Source organism: Galeopterus variegatus, unplaced genomic scaffold, assembly GCF_000696425.1.
Source record: "Galeopterus variegatus unplaced genomic scaffold, G_variegatus-3.0.2 Scaffold7396, whole genome shotgun sequence".
NCBI lineage: Eukaryota > Metazoa > Chordata > Mammalia > Dermoptera > Cynocephalidae > Galeopterus > Galeopterus variegatus.
Genome location: NW_007733507.1, coordinates 20,764 through 44,427, shown reverse-complemented (window position 1 = coordinate 44,427; position 23,664 = coordinate 20,764). Strand labels below are relative to the sequence as shown.

The window sequence follows — 23,664 nt, the reverse complement described above, 5'->3', positions numbered from 1 at the left end:
CAAAAAAGGAAAAAAAAAAAAAAAAAAAAAAAAAGTCAACCCTTGCCTCTGCAATCTGCTTCTGCCTTCACATCATGATCTCTGCTGGCTTACCATTAGGTTGCATCTCAAGCTGCCAATGCCTCCAGACCATGTCATTTTTAAAGAAATTTTGCAAAGCAGTAGCATTATTGTTCTGACAGAGCCTGAGCACCTCTCCCCACCCAGAGCTGGTAAAATGACCAATTTTCCTCCATCATGCCAGTGTGAAAGCCTGAGATGCAGAATGACACAGGCTGTTTTCTTTCCTTTCCTGCACGAATCAGGTTCTTTGACATGACTTCTCTGTCTCTGGAATGAGCAAGCAGCAGTGGGGTTTGATTTCTAGGGTTTGGCCCTAACCCTGCAGAGACCCAAACTAATGGGGGCATATTCAAAGTTCCAGCCAAGCTTCTAAAGCACTTTGCATGAACTATTTAAATGCTTTTTGAATATTTTTTAATGGTATGGGAAAAACCATCATGATGTAATGCTTGGAATGGGCAAGGTATGTGTAGGTATGTTTTGATCCTACTTTTATTGAAAATGCACCTATCTGTGCGCAGGTATCCATGAAAATGTCTTCAGCTGCAAGTAACAGAGCATCCAACTAACAGTATCTTAAATCTAGGGTGACCAGCTCTCCTGCTTTGCCTGGGTTTGAGGGGTTTCCCAGGACATGGGACTCACAGTGCTGAAACTGGGACTGCCTTGGGCAAACCAACAATTGGTTACTCTACTTAAGTCATAAGGACATTTAATACTTACTAAACAAGAAGTCCAGATACATGTGGTCCAAAGGTCAGCCAGGTGGCTCAAGGGTGTCATCAAGGGTCTGATTCTTTCCTCACTTTCCCTCTGCCATCCTCTCCATAGGCTGCAGCAGTTTCAGAATAGTGAGGGGGCAGCACCCAGGGCTCTGATCATCTTTCCCAGGAGCCCCCCAAGCAGACTTTCTCTTACATTTTGTTGGTCCAAAGTAGATCTCACAGCTACCTCTAGCTGCAAGGGAGCCTGGAAAAGTGGACATCTGGAAATGGCAAATGGGGTTGCCCTAACTGGCTTCCATCGGGGACTGGGCACGTTGCCTCTTGAATGAATCAGGGCTCCAGGAGAAAGCGGTGGGGGAAGGTCAGTTAGGCAATCAACCATGTCTGCCCCAACTCAGGTAGCCATGTGGAGAGGAGACAATCTGGTGAAGTGTTAATAGCATGATTTTGGGCTGAATCTCCACGGTCACTTACCAGTGTGGAGCTTTGGGCATGTTGTTTAACTTCCGTTGCCTCATCTGTAAAATGGAGATGAACACAATGTCTCTTTCGCAGGTCTGCTGTGAGGATTTAGAGAAGTTTATGCATAGTAAATGCTAAGGACAGCACCTGGCATGTAGTAAATGCTCAATAAATGTTAACTTATTTTCCTTGATGGCAGAACCCATCCCTCTATCTTCCAGAAAAAAATACCTGATTTTTAGTTATGTGAATGGACACCTAACTCTGATGAGCTTCTTTCTTGGGGGGAGATGTTCAGAGAACTAGCAGGCTTTGGGTTTGCCAACTGGGACTTCTAAGTTGAAGAGCAGAGCTGAAGTGTGTGGGATCTGATGGTCCTCCTTTGGCTGGGAGGTGTGTGGAAGATGTAGAGAGAAGAGATGGGACACTCGAGGGAAACAGTGCCATCTTCTAGGGATTTTGATGGAGTTCTGCACCGTGACTCCTCGTGGGATCTTCAGTAGAATTCTACCTGTGGATTTGGATCTGTCTGGGGAGACTCAATGACATACTGAGTGCAGTCTCAAGATAGACAAAGGGCGAGGACAAGGCCTGCAGGATAAGCCCACCACACCTGGGTTACATGTAGAAAAAAATGACTGGCATGAAATACACCAAAACAGAGTAGAAGTGGTCTCTGGTGCCCATGGGTCAAGGTTATGCTTAATTTTAGGCTCCTTCTTTGTAGTTATTTGTATTTTCCAGAATTTCTACAATGATTAGGGATCCATTCTACAATCAGATATCATTTAAGAATGTCACTTTGAAACTTTACAGAGTGGAATACAATCAATAAAGGTTATTTGTTAAAAGCTTTCCACGTTAGCTCTGTTTTCCAGATACAGTGCATGTCCAGCATCATGCTCTCCTTCCCTTCTCTCTGCTTTCTTACAGCTAATACTAATAATAATGATAGACACCATTTATCAGACATTTAACTATATGTGTCCCAGGCACTGTGCTCAGGGCTGGACATGCATAATAATCCGAGGGTGCAGTACGATCATCATCATCCCTATGTTCTTTCATTATTGTTTCAGCAGCTGCCGGTACAGGGATGGAGCCCTGGACCCTAGTGTTATCAGCACCACGCTCTAGTCAACAGAGCTAACCAACCAGCCCTCATCATTCCTATTTTAAAAATGAGAAAGTGAGGCTTAGATAAGCTCAGTCACTGGAGCATGGCCCCTTTCAGCCAGAACTGTTTGGTGCCAAAATACTGGCTTCTAATCACTATCCATCCTCTTTCTTTTCCTTTCTCCACCTTCTCCTCTTGCATGTCTCGAAAATGATCAGTAAGATATGTCTGTCAATTCTGTGGTTATGACCCAAGATTTCTCAACTTCAGCTGACTGATATTTTGGACCGGACACTTCTCTGTTGTGAGGGTCGTCCTGTGCACTGTAGGGTGTTAAGCCTCTATACAGTAGATGCTAGTAGCAATTTCCCCACCTCCATACACCCTCAGTTCTAATAACCATATATGTCTCCAGACATTGCCAAACGTCCCTGGGGACAAAAATCACCCTCACTGAGAACCACTGATGTAGCTTGATGTCTGTGTCAATTGTGATTCTGGAATCCCTCTAGTTGCACAATCGTAGAAACTCATGGGAACAGTCTGTGTCTTTCTGGCAAGTCCGAGCTCATTCGAGGCAGCTGTCACCTGCTGGGACGATTTCAGGGCAGGGCTTGCGAAATGCCTGGTGTGCCCCTGGAACAGGAGCTGCATGCCAAAACTAGGCGTTCCTGCCTCTCGTCCTGCAACCTGGGATGGTGGGATAGGAATGGATAGCAAAGGGCAGGGACCCTGAGCTGGCCTGCAGGTGGCATTGCTGGAAAGAGGAGCCCTTGATGAAATCGCTATAGGACAAGGCAGAAAGATCGGTGGACTCAGATTCCCAAGAGTCAATTTCTAGTCCTGCCCCTGCTAGCTGTGTGGACTGAGTGGAACCCCTTTATCTGTTTCCACATTGGTAAAATGAGAATATCAATGCTTCCATCTGTCTCTTCCTGGGACAGTTGTGTCCAAACTGACCCACTCCATCCCCTTGTCTGCTGCACTCTCTGGTAGCACCTGAAGTCTTATATTTGCGTTTACCTTCTGTCTCTGCTGCCAGAATGTCACCTTCATGAGGATTTGGTCTTGCTCGCAGCTGCATCCCTAACCCAGAGCCGAGGAGAGTGACCGACGTGGTGGCTGTTCAATAAGACGTGCAGAATAAACGCACACGTGTGCACACTGTGGGAAAGCAATTTGGAATATGTCTCAACAGTCATAGACATATCAAGCCCTTCATACCCAGTGGCTCCACTTCTGAGAATCTAAACCCCTCTCCCCAAATAATCCAACATGAAGAAAAAACCTTACATGAATCAATGTTCACCCTATAGTAGCTGAAAAGCATGGATTTTTTAAAATGCTTATGTTGATACCACCATATGACATCGTTATTATTCAAAAATATTTTGCAATGTGCTTTTTTCAACTTAATAATATAGCTTGGGTATCTTTCCAGGTCAGTACGTGCGAATCTCATTTTTTTTTTTTTTTGTCCTTTTTTGTGACCAGTAAGGGGATCGCAACCCTTGGCTTGGTGTCGCCCCCACCGTGCTCAGCCAGTGAGCGCACTGGTCATCCCTATATAGGATCCGAACCTGCGGCGGGAGTGCCGCTGCGCTCCCAGTGCCGCACTCTCCCGAGTGCGCCACGGGGCTGGCCCTGAATCTCATTTTTGACAGCTGCATAGTATTCCATCATATTGATATACAGCACTTTATTTAACTATTTTCAAAGTGAGATATGGGGCAGTTTTTGGCTTTCTCCCTTTGAGGGAAAACTTCTACAGTGAGCATGTATTGCCTTTACAAAGATTAACCCACTCCCACAACTGTCTTTGTTTTAACTGGGCTGAGGCTCAGGGTGTGGTGTTCTGTTGGTGTAACCTACTGTTGCCTGGTATCCTGTTTCCCCAGGATGGACGATATCCAGCTCTGCAAGGACATCATGGACTTGAAGCAGGAACTGCAGAACTTGGTCGCCATCCCAGGTAACCATTTGTGACTTCTTCTCGTGTTAAGAAGCTGCTTGGGGCCCCCAGACTGCCCCATCTTTACCCCTGGGGTCTGGAAGATGGAGTTCATCTCTACTCCTAGCCTGGCCTCATTCTTGCAGTGTAGACCCTGACCACAGGGTTCCAACACAACTTCAAGTCAGGTAGACCTGGTTGAAGTCCTAATTCTAGACACCTTCTTGACCTTGGGCATGTCATTTTAACTCTCTAAAGCTCAATTTCTCCTCCTCTAAAATGGGGTAGTAATAGTAATATGATAGTACCTAACTCATTGGGTATAAATATTGTGATAAATGACACAATGTGATCCAAGTGCTTAGCTTGATATTTGGCCCAAAGAGTCCAATAAATATTAGCAATTATCACTACTATTATCCTGCTTGAAAACAGGCAGAGTATAGAGGTTACAAGCTATAAATTTGGAGTCAAACCTAGACTTTCTAGTTATTAATGATATTACTTATTTGGCTCCTTCTCCTCCAAAAAGCCTTTCCTGCCCATCCAGGATGGGTTGGGTGCCCTCTGTGGGGCTTACCCCGATCAAAGTATGCATCAGATAATTGCCTGTTGTATCATTCAAGTCTCTCTCCCAACTTCATCCTCCTTGAGGGTGCACACGAGGGCCTGGTAGATGCTAAGGGAAGGTTTATTGAATGAATAAACACAGCTCTATCTGAATAACCTTGGCCTTGGCAGGGAGCAACATAGGCCAGATAAGTACCACCGTTGTCCTTGACCTTGTCCTTGTTTTTGCTATTCTATCAGTTCAGTAAGTATGTCCCAAGAGACTGCTCTGCAGCAGGCAGTGAACTAGGTTCTGGGCATACAGTGATGGACAGAGAATGATTCTCTCCTCTTGAGGAGCTCACAGGTTAGTGGGAGGAGATAGGGTCTGGCACACGAGTACCCGTAAGGGGTAGCTATTATTGAGCCAGATGTGCATCATGATGTGCTTTAGAGCAGGGTTTCTCAACCTTGACACTATTGCAATTTGGGGTTAATATCATCATCTGGGGTTAATTTTGGGGGGGGGGTGGCTCTGTGTTGTACCTTGTAGGGTGTTGAGCAGCACCCCTGATCTCTACCCACTACATGCCAGTAGCACTTCTCCCCTCCCCCCACAGTTGTGACTACCAAAAATGTCTCCAGATGTTGCCGAATGTCCCCCAAAGTGTGTGTGTGGGGGGGGCAAAATTGCCCCCATCTAAAAACTAATACTTTAGGGTGCGGCGATCTGGGCTTGAATCCAGGTTCACCAGCTAGGTGAACTTCATTGAGCAACCTAAATTCTCTGAGGTTTAAATTTCTTGTTTGTAAAATGAGCCAAGAATACCAGCCTCACATGGCTGTTGTGACTGTCCCAGGAGACACAAATGCAAAGTGGAGAAGAGCTCAGCACAGTCTTGCTATGAGGGTGGTGTGTGCAACAATAGTAGAAATGGGTACTATCACTTTAATGAGCACTTACTACGTGCCAGGCACTGTGCAGCAACAAAGTGGATAGACTGTCCTAATTGAAAGGGGGTGACAGCTAGTGTGTATGGGATTTCTTTTTGGGGTGTTTAAAATGTTCTAAAATGGGTGATGGTGATGGTTGCACAACTCTGAATACACTCAGAACAGGTGAGTTGCATGATGTGTGAATTATATCTCCATAAAGCTGTTACCAAAAAAAGTCAAATGTCAAACATAAAACTATAAAAGAACTAGGGGGAGAATTCCAAAGTCCAGACAGCCCCACTAGAAATTCTAATTCAGTGGATCTGGTGTGGGCCTCTGGCATTGGTTTCTGAAACTTCCTGTTTTAGTCCGTTTTGTGTTGCTATAACAGAAATACCTGACTGGGTAATTTATAAAGAAGAGGTTTATTTGGCTTATGATTCTGGGATGTTTGCATCTGGCACGGGCCTCAGGCTGCTTCTACTCATGGCGGAGAAGCGGCAGGCAGCCGGCGGGTACAAGCAGATCACATGGTGAGAGGAAGCAAGACAGAGAGAGAGAAGGTGCCAGAGTCTTTTTAAGCAATGAGCTCTCGCGGGAACTAACAGAGCGAGAACTCACTCATTAATCCCCCCTCCCCCAGGGAGAGCATTAATCCATTCATGAGGGATCCGCCCCCATGACTCAATCAGTTTCCAACACTGCCACATTGGAGATCAAATTTCCGCATGAGTTTTGGAGGGGACAACACATCCAAACTCCATCATTCCGCCCCTGGCCCCCCAAAACTCATGTCACTCTCACATACAAAATGCAATCATTCCATCCCAACAGTCCCAAAAGTCTTAGCTTGCTCCAGCACTATCTTAAAAGTCCAAAGTCCAAAGTCTCCTCTGAGACCAAAAGCAAAAGTCCTTCCAGCTGTGAACCTGAAAAACAAAAGCAAATTTATCTAGTGCCAAGACACAATGGTGGAACAGACATTGGGTACACATTCCCATTCCAAAAGGGAGGAATAGGCCAGAAGAAAGGAAAAACAGGTTCCAAACAAGTCCGAAACCCAGCAGGGCAGGCATTAAATCTCAAGGCTGGAGAATCGGGTACCTTGATTCCATGTTCGACTGCCTCTGCACACTGGTATGGGAGTTGGGTCCCCAAGTCCTTGGGCAGCTCCACTCCTATGGCTTTCCTGGTCTCGGGCCATACTTCACCTCTCCCAGGCTGGTGTTCCACTCTGGTAGCTCCACAGGTCTGGGGTCTCCATGGCAGTCCCGCTCTCATGGCTCCACTAGGCATGGCACTGTTGGGGTTTCTCTGCTGCAACTCTGACCCCACATTTCTGCTCTGCACTGCTCTAGCCACGACTGTCTGAGGTGACTCCACCCCTGTGACAGATCTCTTCCTGGGCCCCAGACTTTTCCATACATACTTTGAAATCTGGATGGAGGTTCCCAAGCCTTCCCAGCTCTGGCATTCTGTGAGCCTGCAGACCTAACACCACATTGACACCGCCAAGATTTCCGGCTTGTATTTTCCAAAGCTGCGGGTCCAGCCACACCTGGGGCCAATTTAGCCTCGGCTGGAGCAGCCAAAGCAGGTGGGGTGCTGGTGCTGGAAGCAGCTTCTCCAGGTGGCCCTGGGCAGTGAGCCCATGGAGGGTGCCTCGGGCCTGTTTGCCAAGACCATTCTGTCTCCCTAGGCCTTTGGGCCTGAAATGGTAGGGTTGGCCCCAGACGCTTCTGCAATGCCTTCCGGACCTTTTTCTCCTTCTCTTGATAATCCCTTTCCTTTGTACTAATCTTCTTAGCTAATGGACGCTGGGCTGCACCACTGCATGCTCTCTGCTTTTCTACCACATGGCCGTGCTGCAAATTTTCCAAATCTTTATGCTCTGCTCCCGTTTTAAATTTCTGGCTTTACATCATGCCTTTTCTGCCATAACTCAGCATAGGCTGTTAGAAATAACCATGTAGCGTCCTTAATGCTTTGCTGCTTGGAAATTTCTTCCGCCAGATACTCTGGTTCACAACTCTTAAGTCCCACCTTCCACAAAGTCCAAGGGCATGGACACAGTGCAGCCAGGTTCCTTGCTATGGTGTAGTAAGGGTTATCTTTTGTCCAATTCCCAATAAGCTCCTCATTGCTGAGACTTCATCATCCGCATGGCCTTTACTGTCCACATTTCTATCAGCATCCTGCTCGCCACCACATAAGTCTCTAAGGCGTTCCAAACTTTCCCTCGTCTTTTTCTGTTCTTCTAAGTCCTCCAAACTCCTCCAACATTTGCCCATTACCCAGTTCCAAAGCTGCATCCACATTTTCTGGTATGTGTTTAGCAACACCCCACTCCTCCGTACCAATTTTCTGTTTTAGTCCATTTTGTGTTGCTATAACAGAAATACCTGAGACTGAGTAATCTATAAAGGAAAGAGGTTTATTTGGCTTACGATTCTGGGATGGTTGCATCTGGCGCGGGCCTCAGGCTGCTTCTACTCATGGCAGAAAGTGGCAGGCAGCTGGTGAGTACAAGCAGATCACATGGCGAGAGCAAGCAAGAGAGAGGAAACAAGAGAGAGAGAGAAGGTGCCAGGGTCTTTTTAAGCAACGAGCTCTCGCAGGAACATATAGAGCAAGAACTCACTCATCACTCCCCTTCCCCCAGGGAGAGCATTAATCCATTCATGAGGGATCCGCCCCCATGACTCAATCAGTTTCCAACACTGCCACATTGGAGACCAAATTTCCACATGAGTTTTGGAGGGGACAACACATACAAACTCCATCACTTCCCATATGATTGTGATGAGCAGACAGGGTTAAGAGCACCAGACCTGTTTGACTCTCTCATTTTATAGCCCTCTGAGGAATAGCTTGGTTGAAAGGCACAGAAGCCCATCTAAGCTGATAAAAGCACAATATAGGCAATTACTGGAAAGACAGTGGAGTCTCCTTGAGGCCTAAGGCATTGGATTTGTTTCCTAGAGCTGCTGCAATAAATTACCACAAACTTGGTGGCTTAAAATAATAGGAGTTTATTCTCTCACAGTTCTGGAGGCCAGAATCCAAAATCAAGGTATCAGCAGGGACATGCTCCCTCCAAAGTCTCTAGAAGAATCTCTTTCACCTCTTCCTAGCTTCTGGTAGCTCCCACAGCCCTTGGCCTTCCTGGGCTTGTAGATGCACCACTGTGACCTCTGCCTCTGTCTCCACGTGGCCTTCTTCCCTGTGTGTCTCTCTGTATCCTCTCTTCTCATAAGGACACCAGTCAGTGGATTTTGGGCCCTTCCTGATAAGTATGACCTCATCTTAGCTTAACTAATTAATCTGCAAAGCAATTTACAGATTACTTGGGAAACAGGGTATTTCCAAATAGAGAAGGATACATTTTGGGGGGAGACACTATTTCCAAATAGAGTAAACATGAATTTTGGGGATATCTTAGTTACTTTGGGGCTATGATAACAAAAAGACCACAGACTGGGTGGCTTATAAACAACAAACATTTATTTCTCACAGTTCTGGAGTATGGAAAGTCCAGGATCGAGGCACCAGCAAATTCAGTGTCTGGTGAGAATCCATTCCTCATAGACAGTGCCTTCTCCCTGTGTCCTCACGTGGTGTGAGAGGCCAACAAGCTCCCTGGGACCTCTTTGATAAGGGCACTGTATTAGTCCATTTTGTGTTGCTATAACAGAATACCTGAGGCTGGGTAATTAGTAAAGAACAGAGGTTTCTTTGGTTTATGATTCTGGGACAGCATCTGGTGTGGGCCTCAGGCTCCTTCTACTCAGGGTGGAAAGTGGCAGGCAGCCGGCGGGTACAAGCAGATCACATAGCCAGAAGAAGCAAGAGAGAGAGAGAGAGGAGGTGCCAGGGTCTTTTAAACAACCAGCTCTCGTGGGAACTAATAGAGTGAGATCTTACTCAGGCCCTCCTCCCCCAGGGAGAGCATTAACCCATTTATGAAGGATCCGCCCCCATGACTCAAACAGCTCTGAGCACTGCCACATTGGGGATCAGATTTCCACATGAATTTTGGTGGGGACAACACATCCAAACTCCATCAGGCACTAATCCCATTCATTAGGGCTCCACCCTCATGATCTATTCACTTCCTAAACACCCCACTTCTTAACACCATTGTCATGGAAGTTGACTCCAACATTTGAATTTTGGGGTGGATGCAAACATTCAGACCATAGCAAGGGGAGATGCTATTCAACACACCATTGGCATGAAGCTCAGCCCAGCCTCACAAGGGCCTGGGACCAGAAACAGGAAAGCCAATGGAATGTTCTTTGCCCCGCCCCCCATTTGGGGTGCACTTCCTATTTTCTCCCTCGAGCACATGGATGAAGCAAGGCCACTTCTTCTTCCTTCCATGAAGTCCCCACACAACAGCCCAACTCTCAGGGCCTCTGTGTCCCGATTTCAACTTCCCAGGAGACTCTGAGGGGCCCAGCGTGGCTCGCCATCTCCCTCCTGGGAGGGATGATTCCCAGGGGCCCAGTTTGGGCTCGGCAGGACATGTGGGAGTCAACCAAGGCAAAGGAGGCAGGAGTGTGTGGCCACTGAATCCACCAAGGTAACTGCAGGCTGGAGAATTTGCACCAGGGCTGTGGCAGCTTCCAAAGCATGTGTGGAAATGGGTGGTCTTTGGCTGATGCAATGACTGGGGCACACAGCTGACCAAGGTCAGCCTGGTGTCAGGAGAACAAGGCACTCAGCAGAAACACAAAAAACTCAGGTATTGGGATAAATAATATTTTAATGCAAAGTTTAAAAAATCAAAATTCATGCAAAAAAAATCCATGATGAACAAAATACCATAAATACAAATAAAGACAGGATCAGTACTGACATTGTATACACAAAGTCAGAATGCTACAATCTGCAGGGGAGGGCGGTCCCAAATGAGAATGTGTCCTGACCAAATTGCCATTGACATCCCCACTGAGAAACACGATTTGGACAAGGTCACAGGGCTAGTTAGCAACAGAGCCCAGGTCCTTACTGCCAGTCCCATTGATTCTCCTGGATGCCACTTTTTCCCAATCACTTTTGTGCAGAAATTCACATATTCTTCTCCCACCTTCCTAGACACCAGGCCCCACCTTGTGGTCTGCCTTCTTGTTGAATCTTTCTCTGTGTTCCCTGGACCAATGCCAAGTGTCCAGATGGATTTAGCTGAGTTTAGGGGGAAAAAATCCAATGTTCCTGGCAACACATCAATAAAAGTATCAAGTCAAGAGAACAGTGAACGGCCAAGAATCATGTTTCTTGAGCCAGGGTCAGAAAATAATTCACCAGCACTTTGAAGATGGGAAGGGGTGATTGGAGAACACCTGCAAAATGTCTTACTCCACCTCCACTGTCACCACTGCCACCCAAGAGCTGGGGATGCTTAGGCCTGGCTGTGGAGACCACAGGCACTTTTCTCTTGGATGTAAAAATGGTGTCTCCCTTATAAAGTTGTTGGGAAGGATTAAATCAATGGTTCTCAAATGGGTGTGATTTTTGCCTCCTGGGGGACATTTGGCAATGTCTGGAGACATTTTCAGTTGTCATAACTTGGGGGGAGTGCTACTGGCACGTAGTGGGTAGAGGCCAATGATGCTGCTAAACATCTCACAATGCACAGGACAGTCCCCACAACACAGAATTATCTGGTCCCAATTGTCAATAGTGCCAAGTTTGAGAAGCCTAGATTAAGTGAAAATGTGAAGCTCATGACAATACGAATATAATAGTAGCTGCAGTTTATTAAGCACTTAGCATGTGCACATTTACATTATTATTTGTCTTTCTTTCATTAAATAAATATTTTTTTCTTTTATACCTTGTTCAATAAATATTTAATCTGGAGGGCATTTAATCATTAAAACAACAGTGACATATAAAGTAATAGTGTATACAAATAGCAGCTAGCTTTTCATGAGCCCTTACTATGCACCAGGCAGTAAGTTACGTATTTTACTTGGTTTATATCTCTTAAAAACTTGCAACAACTTTATGATTATCTGTGTCATGAGACTGGATGCTCAGAGAGGTTGAGGAACATGCCCAGAGTCACACAGCTGGGAAGAGGAGGGGGCTGGGGCCTCTAGCCAGGACCGTCTGATTTATAGTGAGGCCCCACAGTTGCCATAGGAGCTGTGGGCCAGAGAGACCAGTTAGGAGGCCACAGCATGGTCCAGGGAGAGATGATGGTGACCTGGACTAAGGAAATGAGTGGAGGAGGTAAGAAGCAAGTTGGAGAGTCACACGGTGAGCACATGGAGACATTAGGAATCAGGCATGTGGTGCCAGCAAGCAGGGGGTACTGTCAGCAAGCTGGAGTTCCTCCTGGCAAGTATGTGGGTGATGTTGGAAAATGAAAGGGTCACATTATCAAGTGGGCGGGTGGTGCCTGCAGACGGGTGGGTAGTACCTACAGGTAGGTGGGTGGTATCTTCAGGCAGGTGGCTGATACCTAGAGATAGGTGTATGGTGCCTGCAGGCAGGTGTGTGGTGCTGCAGACAGGGAGGTGGTAACTGCAGGCAGGTGGGTAGTGCCCAGGTTGGAGATGTTGGTAGGAAAGCAGGTGAGCAGCACCGACCAGTGACTTGGAGACTTGGGTCAGAAGCTGGTGCGTAAACTGGCACAGCCCCCTTCTGTAGTAGGTGGCTTCTCTGCAAGTCACTGCAGGCACCGCAGCTGAGGATCTGAGGGAGGCTGGGGGATGCTTGTATTGGAGAGAAATAAACAATGTGGATAAATAACTTGGAGACAGAGGTTTGTCAGGAGCTGGGGCTCTGCAAGTTGTCAGTGACTCTTGTCAAGATCTGGGGAGAGATGGAGGACACTTGGGAATATCCGAATGCTATTGAGGGTTACTTGGAAATTCACACTACAGACTCCCTAAGAGAGCTGGAGTGAGCAGAGTGCCCTGGCAAGTCTGTGGGTACTGGCACTTGCTTAGAGAAGGCAAAGAGAGGCTCTGTGGTGCTGATGAGTGGTTTGGGGAATTAGACCCACAGGACCCACCATGGCAGGGGTGATGCCACCATCACCCAACATAGCAATGGCCGGGAATCGAGGGCTGCTAGCAATTCCACACCCTTCTTCGCTGAGGCAGTGGCCTTCTTGTTAATAGGAGAAGCCAGCTTTCTCTCCAATCAAGTTTTGTATTCTTCTCACCTTTGCTTCTGCTTCCAGATCTAGAAGAAATTGTTAACAATTCTTAGTGTTAACACTAAGTTACACTTAGTGGGACAGGCTTCCCTACATTTTATTCTGAAGGGGTCTGAGCAGGAGGAGCCCAAAGTGGACTTAAACTTTTGCCTCCTAGTTTTCTCAGTCCTCCTCTTTGGCCCTCTTTTGTTTTCCTTTTCTCTTTGGCATCCTAGCCCTCGGTATTTGGGACATGGATAATGTCATCAGCATTGATGGTTTCCTTCTGACAAACTGGTTTACCCTCACCGTAGAGTAATTCCCTCCTGGCACCCCCACCTGAGTGCCACCTCACCCTCAAACTTCTGCAGAGCCCCCTTGAGTATCATTACCATTTACTGGGTGCTCTTGGCCAAGACCAAGCTCTATGTCAAACCATTTGCTAGGATTGCTGCATTTTAAGCCTCACTGTGTGTATTTCACAGAGAGGAAACTGAGGCTCAAAGAGATCAAGGTGCTTCTCCAAGTTCACCCAGAGAGTGGAATGATAGAGCCAGGATTCCAGCCCTGGCTCCTCAGACTCAAGTGCTTTCCATAGTTACACTCAGCTGTTTCTTTGTTGATGTTTTTTTCTTCCCAGAAAAAGAAAAAACCAAGCCACAGAAGCAGAGAGAGGATGAGTTGATTCAGAAGATCCACAAACTGGTGCAGAAGAGGGACTTCCTAGTGGATGACGCAGAGGTGGAGCGGTTAAGGTGAGTGGGCTGCGTGTCCCTGAGCACCGGGAAGTGAGACCCCACCCTTCAGCTTCCTTCCAGAACCCTTTGTCTGCTCCTGGGGCTCACAGGCATGGCCTTGGCCAATGAGCCCTAGACACTGAACCCAAATGAACCCAGTCTTCTGGCCTGAGGACCCATTTAACACGAGAAAAACTTAAATCCAGCTCCAAAAAGCCCTGCAAAAGCCTGTGTATCTTAAGTGAATGATGTTCAAGGGGTGACCAGGGAGGAATTTCATAACACATGGCAGAGCTTTTTTCTACACATCCTCCCAGCTCATCAAGGCAACTTCTTGAAACTTCTGTTGGCTTCTACAAAAACTCTACCCCCAATACTCTACCCCTAGCTTCCCACTCCTGCCCCCTCAACTTCCCAGCTTTATTCTTTCCTTTCCCTTCTCCTTAGTGGCTCCAGTGCCCTTTCTTAGTTATCAGGATCTCTGTCACCTTGACCTGGACAACCATAGGCCCTGGAACTGAGGTGCAACTGAAGGCTCCTGAGGAGCCTGGGCACAGGGAAAACTGCGAATGTTGACTCTTGAATATTTTTGTCCCAGAGCAAGGCCTTTGGAGCTCTCTACAAGGAGAGAGGCCCTCAGGGCCCCCACAAACCCAGAGGGCAACTTCCTCTTTAGTCTCTGTCTCTTCTGAGACCCCTCTTCAAGGTCCCTGGGATGTGCCTTGTCTAGCTCAGCCAGGCTGGGCCTACAAACTTTATCCTAGTGACCCTTAGAAGAGCAGAGGTGACTTTCTCTCTGAGACCTGCAATGTACCTTGTGGGAACACAGGTAACTAGGGCAGCTTAAAGGTACAGGGTCAGGAGAGGTGATGCCCAGCCCACTGAACCCCCCTCAGGGAGGCTGGGTCCTATAATGTCCCTGCCTCTGCCCTGGGGTCTCACCCTAGCTCTGGGTAAGCATTTACCCCATTGTTGATATGTATCTCTGGTTCACAGCAGATTCATCAAATACAACATATGTATACCATAGACACATAACACACAACAACTTAAATGCACCATCTACAAAGCCTGATGCCCAGTCTCACACACTTAACACCTTGCCTTATTTCATTGGTCACTTGATGTTTTCCTTGCTTATTCACAGCAGATTCATCAAATACAACATATGTATACCATAGACACATAACACACAACAACTTACATGCACCATCTACAAAGCCTGATGCCCAGTCTCACACACTTAACACCTTGCCTTATTTCATTGGTCACTTGATGTTTTCCTTGCTTATTGTGTTTTCCTCTTCTTTTTTACACATCTGCCTTCACAGGGAGCAAGAAGAAGACAAGGAAATGGCTGATTTCCTGAGAATCAAGTTAAAACCTCTAGACAAAGTAACCAAATCTTCAGTCAGTGAGTGCATACATTATCCCTCCTCCTCCCCCATGAAAGAGAAAGATATTCCAAAGAAGCCTGGGAGCCAGAGGGGGCACAACAAAGTGCTATCTAGATATCAAACTTGAGCACAAACAGCAGCAGACAGGGCCAGCTTCATGGGACTGCAACCTGTGTAGTTGCTCAGGGCCCCATGATTAGTAGGGCACTGTGATTGGTTTAAAGTTCTGGTATTGCTGCCTTGATATTTTTAATCATTTTGGAATAAGGTGCCCTGCATCTTCATTTTGCATTGAACCTCATGAACTATGTAGCTGGTCCTGGCAGCAGCTATCTGTCCCTAGTCACATGGTTTCATGCACATCATAGAAGGAACTGGGTGGCCACTGAGGCTCAAGGAGCTCTGGCCTCTATTAGGGCTTAAATATCTGGAGGAACCAGAAGCATACTTCTCAGAATATTAGCCTCACAAGATACACAGAGCAAAAATGGTTCTGTGTGAAATAAATTCAGGAAATGTTGCATACCTGACCCTTTATTTGGAGGGTCCCAATGTCCATTAGGATGATAAAGTGTTAATGGACCCTGCTGTCAAGAAACTGTTTTCTCTTTGTTGACCCAGTGTGTCTCAAATATGTCCAGCTGCTGTGTTAGTGGGGCCTCATTCAGTTATAATAAATAGCTGCCCAATTCAACCCGGTCTACACAAAAAAGGGGATTTATTGGAGGAAGAACAAGAAGAAGGAGGGCCTCAGGAACTAAACATTATTAGAACTTTCTCACTCTCACTCCGTTTCTTATCTCTGCCCCTCTTTGCAGGTTAGTTTTATTTTCTCCTACTACATAGGCCTTCTCCATGGGGCCAGAACCCCAAAACCACAGCTTAGCAGCTCCATGGTAATGTCTCTCTTCTGGTGTCTAAACACATAAATCTCAGGGAAGAACTCTGTTGGCCCTTCTTGGATCATACCCCCACCTCTTAGACACATCACTGTCACTAAGAGGCTGAGGTACTATTAATTGGCCAGGTCTCTGTCACATGCTCACTCCTGCAGCCACAGGGACATGAGCTGTTATCAGAAGAAGAGGGACTAGAAATCTTTCTCAGAAGACAAAAACCAAAAGCTGCCACTACCCATATAATCACAAACCCAGTTTCACTGACCAGTCATTAATATCTTGTGAAAACACAGCTGTAGAGTGTGGGGAGTAGAAATGTAAAGGTCTGTGGTCCCTTCTACTGACCCCTAAAACCACAAGGAACATGATTCCTGCCTAAATCCAGCATCCTCCATGGACTCTTCCATGAAAGACAAAGTAGAAAAACTCCTCCTAATGGCATGGAGAAGGATCAAAGAAACTTGCCTTTAATATAGGGTTATAGATGGAAAAAAGAAATTATTCTGGGAAGGAATCAAAACAGCAAGCCTGTACCACATGCAAGGGGCCAAGTATGGGGCCCAAATTTACACCACCTCTTTGGTGGTGGAATCCCAAGTTGAAAAATAAAAGCTTCTCTAAAACCAGTGAAATCTCTGGGACCCTAGCAAGAGCAAATGCAAAACTGCTCAGTAGGGACCCTTCTGCATCCCACAGTAAACAGAACTCCCACAGATTAAACAACCCCCCCCCCGAAGATGAGCTCTCAATAAAAATTAGAAACCCACGAAGAATCAAACTACCATGAGGAGAGTCAGTAGATGCAACAAGGAGAATGTCCTCCCAAGAACAGAAATAAGAGAACTATTTGAAAGAGACAATAAACTAAGTATATTTAAATTATTAAAAAGATAGGAGGAATAAAAACCAAAACTAAATAGCAGGATGTTCTGAAAAAAGAATCAGTAGACTTGAAAAAAATTAGCCTTTTTAAAAAAATTATTGTCACTGAAGTAAAAATGCAATGGATTAAGTACAGAAACATGGGTGAAGGGAGGATTCATAAATTGGAAGGCAGAGCCAAGGAAATTACCCATAAGGCAGCACAAAGATAAAAAGAGATGGAAAATATAAAAGAGAGGTCATGAAACATAGAGGATAGAATGAGAAGGTCCAACTTACATCTAATTAGCATTCCAGAAGGAGAGAAAACAGAATGGGAGATGGGGGTATCTCAAAACATAACATATGAGTGTTTTCCAGAATTGAAAGACATGAGCTTTCATAGTGAAGTGACCTGAACAAAATTTCTCATTTATTCATTCATCAAATACTTCCTGGATGCCAGGCCCAGAGCTAGGCCTGCCCAGATACGATGGTGAGGAGAGCTGAGTAGGAGAAGGGCTAAAAGCTGTGGTTGGAAGCCGAGAACTGAAAGTCAGTGGGCCCACAGGAAGTGGGAACAGTCACCAGGGCCATATAAAATGCACTCTCCACGCCACCTGAACAAGGCCTGGTTGCAGATGGTCAGGGCTCCCCTCACCTCACTTCTCTCTCTCTCTCTCTCTCTCTGTCCCTTCCTCCCTCTCTTCCTCTGTGTCCCTACTTTGCTATAGGCTCCCGGGCAGAGAAGAAAGCAGAGCCCCCACCTAGCAAGCCCACGGTGGCCAAGACGGGGCTGGCGCTTATCAAGGATTGCTGCGGAGCCACCCAGTGCAACATCATGTAGCCCCCACATGGGGTGCCCCCGGGCCCATGGGGACCCCCCTCCCACCCTCTTGTCTTCATAGCCCCCATTTCATGGGGGCCCAAGAGCTCTCCAAGGTAGAAGGGATTGAAGGCAAGACCGTGACTGCCGCCAGGGGCCATGGGCGTGGCAGGCGGGCTGGCCACCCTGTACAGAGTGTAGCAATAGGGAGTCCCTCACCGTCGCATGGCCCTCCCCAGAGCATGCCGAACCCAGGAGTCTGTCCCACTGTTTATCCAGCCACCAGGAAAGGCCCTCCCTCAGAAAAGTATATCTCCACTTCTATCTAGCTGTATCTAACCCACCGTGCAAATGAATTGGGAGAGGGGCATGATCCCCAGGTGTGTATAGTTGTGACTTCTCAACGATCTAGCACCACGTTGGACACATCCCCCATCCACCCTCGCAGTTCTGCTGTCAGACCTGCCCCAAATGGGCACAGGTCCTGTTCCCTGTCTGTCCTCTCCCAGGGGCAGTGCCCTAGAGGGCTCCGCACAGCTCGTGAGTCTCTCAGGTGCCATCAGTGTAGCATTCTTGGAGACACACAGGGCCCGTCTGTCAGACTGAGCTTGTGTGTGGTGTCTTGGTCATATCTCCCGCTTCCTCCCATCCTGTGTCTGGACACAGTCCCCTCAGGGGGCTCTCTTGGCTCTTCCTTTGTGTGCTGTGTCTGGAGTGGGGTGGGGATGGGAGGCTTGGGCTGGAATAGAGCCAGAGCATGGAAGAGTAGCCAAGAGCTGGAGGCACCCAGGCTGAGGCCAGGGCAGACGAGAAGGGGACCCCGAGCAGATGCCGACCCAGGCACTATTCAGCCACCAGGGCCACCGCAGGGGGTGCCAGCAGGACACCAACTCGCCAGCCCAACACACAGACCTCTGTAAAGAACAGCGACAGACGGGAGAGGCAGCCTGACCCAACTGTGTCCCATCATCTGGTGGCCTACTTTAACCAGCCTAACAATCCCACCTGTGTAACTTGATGTACATTTGCTACAGCCAGCCTGGCACGGCCCGTGTGACCTCTCTGTCCGTGTGTGTGTCATGACCGGCCTAAGTAGTTAGCGTAACTCAAGATTCACTGATGTGCAACCATCCATCAGAGAAAATAAAAATGGAAACCACGTATACAGCATTTTAAAAGTTTTTACTTTTTTCCTGATTATGGAAGTAATCCATGTATATAGTAAATCATTTAAAAAGTACAGAAAGTATAAAGAAGTTTTTTTTTTTTTTTTTTTTTTATCCATAACTCCTCCAATTAGAGACCACTTTGACATTTTGGCATAATTCCTTTCAGTCTCTTTTTAAATGCACTTCTTTTTTTCATGATTGTTATCATTGTACCGTTTTATAACCAGTTTTTCTTCCACTTATCATTATATCGCTACCATTCTCCCACATCATTAAAAGCTCTTTGTAAACATGAAACATGCTTCATAAATATTTACAATGGCTGCTTAGTAATCCATCTTGTGGATACACTGTAAGTTATAAAACCATTTCATCACTACTGGACATTTAGTTTCTAGTTTTTCAGTATCACAAATGATGTCATGATAAACATCCTGGAGGACAAACCTTCATCTGAATTTCTGATTTTTCCTTCAGATAAATTCCTAGAAGTAAAATTCTTAGGCCATTAACAAGTAGCATTTTCAAATTATTTATAAATCAAAAGTTAATCTGAATGTCTCTCAAGTCGTAGCAGATCTGGAGTTGACACACAGTGTGGTGTGGGCCCCATGGTCGGGTGTGGTGGCCCCTCTCTGTGGGCCACATGTCCCCGGTCTCGCCCAGTCTGTTTCAGATGTGTTTCTGCTTCAGTCTGCATGTCACTTCCTGCCATTCTGATGCTGAAGAGGCTTCGTGTCTACTGCCAGTGCCACCACACTGGGCTGAGGGGACACCGTGTCCTCCTTCATGACCCTAGAGACCAAGCATGAAGCCAGACTGTATCAGTTTGGAAATAGGGTCTACCATAACAAATTACTGCAAACCAGGTGACTTAAAACAACCAAAATGTATCCTCTTACAGTTCTGGAGGCCAGAAGTCTGAGATCAAGGCGTTGGTAGGGCCATGCTCCCTCTGAAGCCTCTGGGGAAGGATTCTTTCTTGCCTCTTGCAGCTTCTGGAGGCTCCTGGCAATCCCTGGCATTCCTTGATTTCATCTCACCAATCTTTATCTCCACCTCTTGCAGCTTCTGGAGGCTCCTGGCAATCCCTGGCATTCCTTGATTTCATCTCACCAATTTCTATCTCCATCTTTACATGGCCTTCTCCTCTGTATATGTGTCTGTGTGTCCCTTCTCATAAGGACACCAGTCACTGGATTTAGAGCCCACTCTAATCCAGTATTATCTCATCTTGATCCTTACCTTAATTACTTCTGCAAAGACCCTATTTCCAAAATAAGGCCACATGCTGAGGTTCCAGGAAGATTTGAATTTTGGGGGGACATTATTCAACCCACTACAGACCCTTCCCCTCTAACTTGAAATAAAAACTCAGGCTGAAAAGGGCCCTCTATGTTCCCATAGAAAATGTGGAGCAGGGAGATATGACCTCGGATCAATTATAGAGATCATTCAGCAATCCAACAAACCAGAGAATGAACATAACAATCCTGCCTCTAGTACTTCCACAAAGCCCTGGGCTAGACCTACCTAAGGCTGTTCCTATTGATTTTTCAGAAACCAACCAAAGAACCATTTATTTAGGCTTTCACAGAAAAGCAGAAGAAAGTAGTAATTCAAGAAGCTCCCGGATCATCAGGGCTGCCTGAAAAGCAGGGAAACTACAAGCTGTGGGGTCCTGTACACCTAGACTTATTCCTTCTGGAAGCCACGGGGAGGGTGATAACAGGAATCACATGTATTATTGCAGCTTATCACTGTGCACTGAGCAGTGTACACACATCCCTTCGCTTGCTCACATCAGCTGGATGAGGCAGATGCTATTATTCCTTCCACTTTCCAGATGAGGAAGTGGCAGTAAGTCCATTTCCTAAGGTCCCATGGGTGGTTAGTGGTAGAGTCGTCATTCATCCCTTCCTCTGTCGTCTAGCCTTAATAGTCCTTTCTCGTCCCAGCATTTAAATACATCTTTCCCATCTTAAAAAACAAAACACAAACAAAACCCCTCCATCCCATCTTCCCTTGCAGCTGTCACCTTTGCTTACTTCTTTAGAATTGGCCATAGTCTTGCTATCTCCATTTTCCTGATCTCCAGATCCCTCCTGAATCTATTTTCACCTGCAAAGTTTTTGTCTCTACTTGCAACTGACCCCTTTCATGAGTACTGCAACCATTTGGTGACACCCAGCCCTGTGCACTTCAGCCCTGTGCTGCCCTAGCTCTGCAGCATGTGATACAGACATACATATGATTGACTGTCATGATGCTCCATTCTCTGGGTGTAATTCCCGCTGCTCAAGAGGACCTCCCTCCAGTCTCTCTGAACTCTTCCTTGTCCTCAGGGCCCAGCTCTCTGCATTTTGCTCTTTTCTCTCTCCTGATCTCATCCACTCCTTGAACATCTTGGATGGCCATCCATACTCTGATACTTCTCCAATTCTCTCTTCAGCCTAGACCTTTCTCCTAAGCTCAGATGCATTTCTCCAACTGCTTCCTGAGGATCTCCACTTGAATCCAGAGAAGGCACATCTACTATAATGCATCCGAAACCAGGTGTTGGCCAACTACAGCTTGCAGGCCAAATTCCACCTGCCTTCTGTTTTTGTAAATGAAGTTTTATTGGAACACAGTCACGCTCATTCATTCATGTATCATCTATGGCTGATTTTATGCTACAAAAGCAGAGTGTTTTTGTGACTGGGAACATATGGCCCACAAATCCTAAAATATTTACTCTCAGGCCCTTTAAGAAAAGGTGACCAAGCCTTGTCCTAAACAGCACTCAGCTTCTCCTGTGTTTTTCATCTCAGGAACGGATACTGCTGGGTTGCCCAAGGTTGTCCTAGGACTTGTCCTTCACTCCTTGCATCAGGTCAATTGCCAAGTCTTTAGCTTCTATCTCCTCAATTTCTCTAGAATCTGGCCACATCCCCAGGGTACCACCATCATCTTTTGCTTGGTCAGCTGCGGTAGTTTCTTAACTGGCCTCCTTAGCACTGGTCTCTCTCTCCTTAATTCATTCTTCACACACCAGTCAGGTGATTTTCTGAATAATACAAACCTAATTGTCATTCCCCTCTTTAAGACTGTTTCCACGGCTGAGGATGAAATCCATGTTCTTCCATGTGGTTTAAAATTCCTCTCTGACCTGGCCCCTTGTCCATCCTTGGCCTCATCTCACCTGCTCTCCTGGACCCCTCTTTACGCTGGGGCCACAGAAGGCTTCTCTGCGTTCTTTGGTTCTTCCTGCCATGCTCTCTGCTGGCGCCTCTCCTGGTCTTTCACACCAGGAAAGGGTTATTCCCTCTGCCAAGAACTTCTCAGATCCCCTGCCAGCCCTTCTCCTCATTGTCTTCTGTCTAGTCTACCCATGTGTCTCTCTGAAGCCAAAATGATCTTCTTAAAGGGCAGATCTCACCAGGTGTGTTGCTCCCCAGCTTACCACTCTCCTGTGGCTTCCCATTGTCCTCGGAGGAAAGTCTAGGGTCTCAGGTCTGGTTTCCAAAGCCTGTGGCCTTTCCCCTCCCTTCTCATGCCCCCTCAAGCTTTGCACCTTTGTTTATGCCAACATTTAAGGGAACAGAAGACAAACTGGGCAGGAGCAGTCAGGGAGGGAAGAAGGGAAACCAGGCAGAGTGAAGTATCAAGGAAAGTGTATTCCACAGTGTCCAAATACCCAGAGGTCTTGGGACTTTAAGGGCTTTATTTAAAATGCCCAAGCACTTTGTAATAGGATGTGGTTGGTATGAGCAGTTTCAGCAAAGCCTTTGTAAGGCAGCCAGATGCATCATTCAGCATCCTATTGGAGGTGGATGGGGATCATCACCCTCATTCGGCAGATGGGGAAACAGGCTCAGAGAGGGGAGGTGATTAGCTCAAAGTCACACAGCACGTAAGTGGAGGAACTGAGTCAGCCAGGCCTGGGTGTTTATTTCACGTCTAATCCCAGCAGCTGTGATGCTGAGCTGGGATGGACAGAGGTGACTCATGGCCACGCCAGCAGCAGCCAAGCCTCTTATAAACCTTTGCGTTCTCAGTGGCTGGACGGCTCTGAGCTGTGGGGGCTCAACAGCTCAGCTCATCTACAGCTGGAGAAGCAGCAGTTCCAAACGTGCCCGAGGCCACCCGCAGGGCAGCTGGGCGGGCATCATGGACAAAACACTCAGGAAAGCCAGCTTGAGGGACAAATGTCAGGTCATGTTTCCACTAGGAATGTGCTAATTCTACTGGCTAATGCAGCACTTAGCAGGGCTTAGGGAGCACAGAGATTCCTGTCTGAGTGTCACTTGCATTTTCACAGAGGAGACAGAGCAAAGAGGAGGGAGGGGAGGACTCTTCGCCAGTGTTAAATTGGAACCAAACTCAGAGATCAGCAGGAGTAGCGAAGGGGAAAGCAATCTAGAAAGTGACTAGGGGCGGCAGCTTGGAGCCAGACTGTCTGGGTTAAAATCCCCACTGGGCTCCCCTGTGGGAGCCTTTGTGCACCTCCATGTCCACACCTGTAACACGGAGAGAACACAGGAGGAAGTGACAGGAAAACAGAACAATGCACATAGCAACATCACTTATGATCAGCAAAGTCTGAAGGTAGAAGATGTGAGATCTGAAGGCTGCCCAAGCCTGCAGATCGTGGAGGGCCTGGGCTAGACCATCAGACAGACCCAGGTCCCACCCTCTGAACAGACACTGCTGTGAGGCAAAAAGTTCATGCAACTATAGGCTGGCCCGGTGGCGCACTGCTACAGTGCGCCGCTTGGGAGCGTGGCGGCGCTCCCGCCGAGGGTTCGGATCCCACATACAGACCGGTTCCCGCTCA

At 47.0% G+C, this 23,664-nt stretch overlaps 1 protein-coding gene and 1 long non-coding RNA gene across 2 annotated transcripts in view; one reads left to right on the top strand and one right to left on the bottom strand.

Moving 5' to 3' along the window:
* The window catches only part of LOC103607401 (chromosome unknown open reading frame, human C16orf45), a 52,404-nt gene extending 33,565 nt beyond the window's left edge, over nt 1-18,839 (top strand). The window contains exons 2-5 of the mRNA XM_008591909.1: nt 4,266-4,339; nt 13,597-13,711; nt 15,025-15,107; nt 17,585-18,839. Coding sequence (XP_008590131.1) covers nt 4,266-4,339; nt 13,597-13,711; nt 15,025-15,107; nt 17,585-17,697 — 385 coding nt within the window. The 3' untranslated portion in view covers nt 17,698-18,839. The remainder of the gene's footprint in view (nt 1-4,265; nt 4,340-13,596; nt 13,712-15,024; nt 15,108-17,584) is intronic.
* Nucleotides 18,646-23,664, bottom strand: part of LOC103607402 — a 10,673-nt gene continuing 5,654 nt past the window's right edge. The window contains exon 3 of the long non-coding RNA XR_551965.1: nt 18,646-19,083. This is a non-coding gene — a long non-coding RNA (uncharacterized LOC103607402). The remainder of the gene's footprint in view (nt 19,084-23,664) is intronic.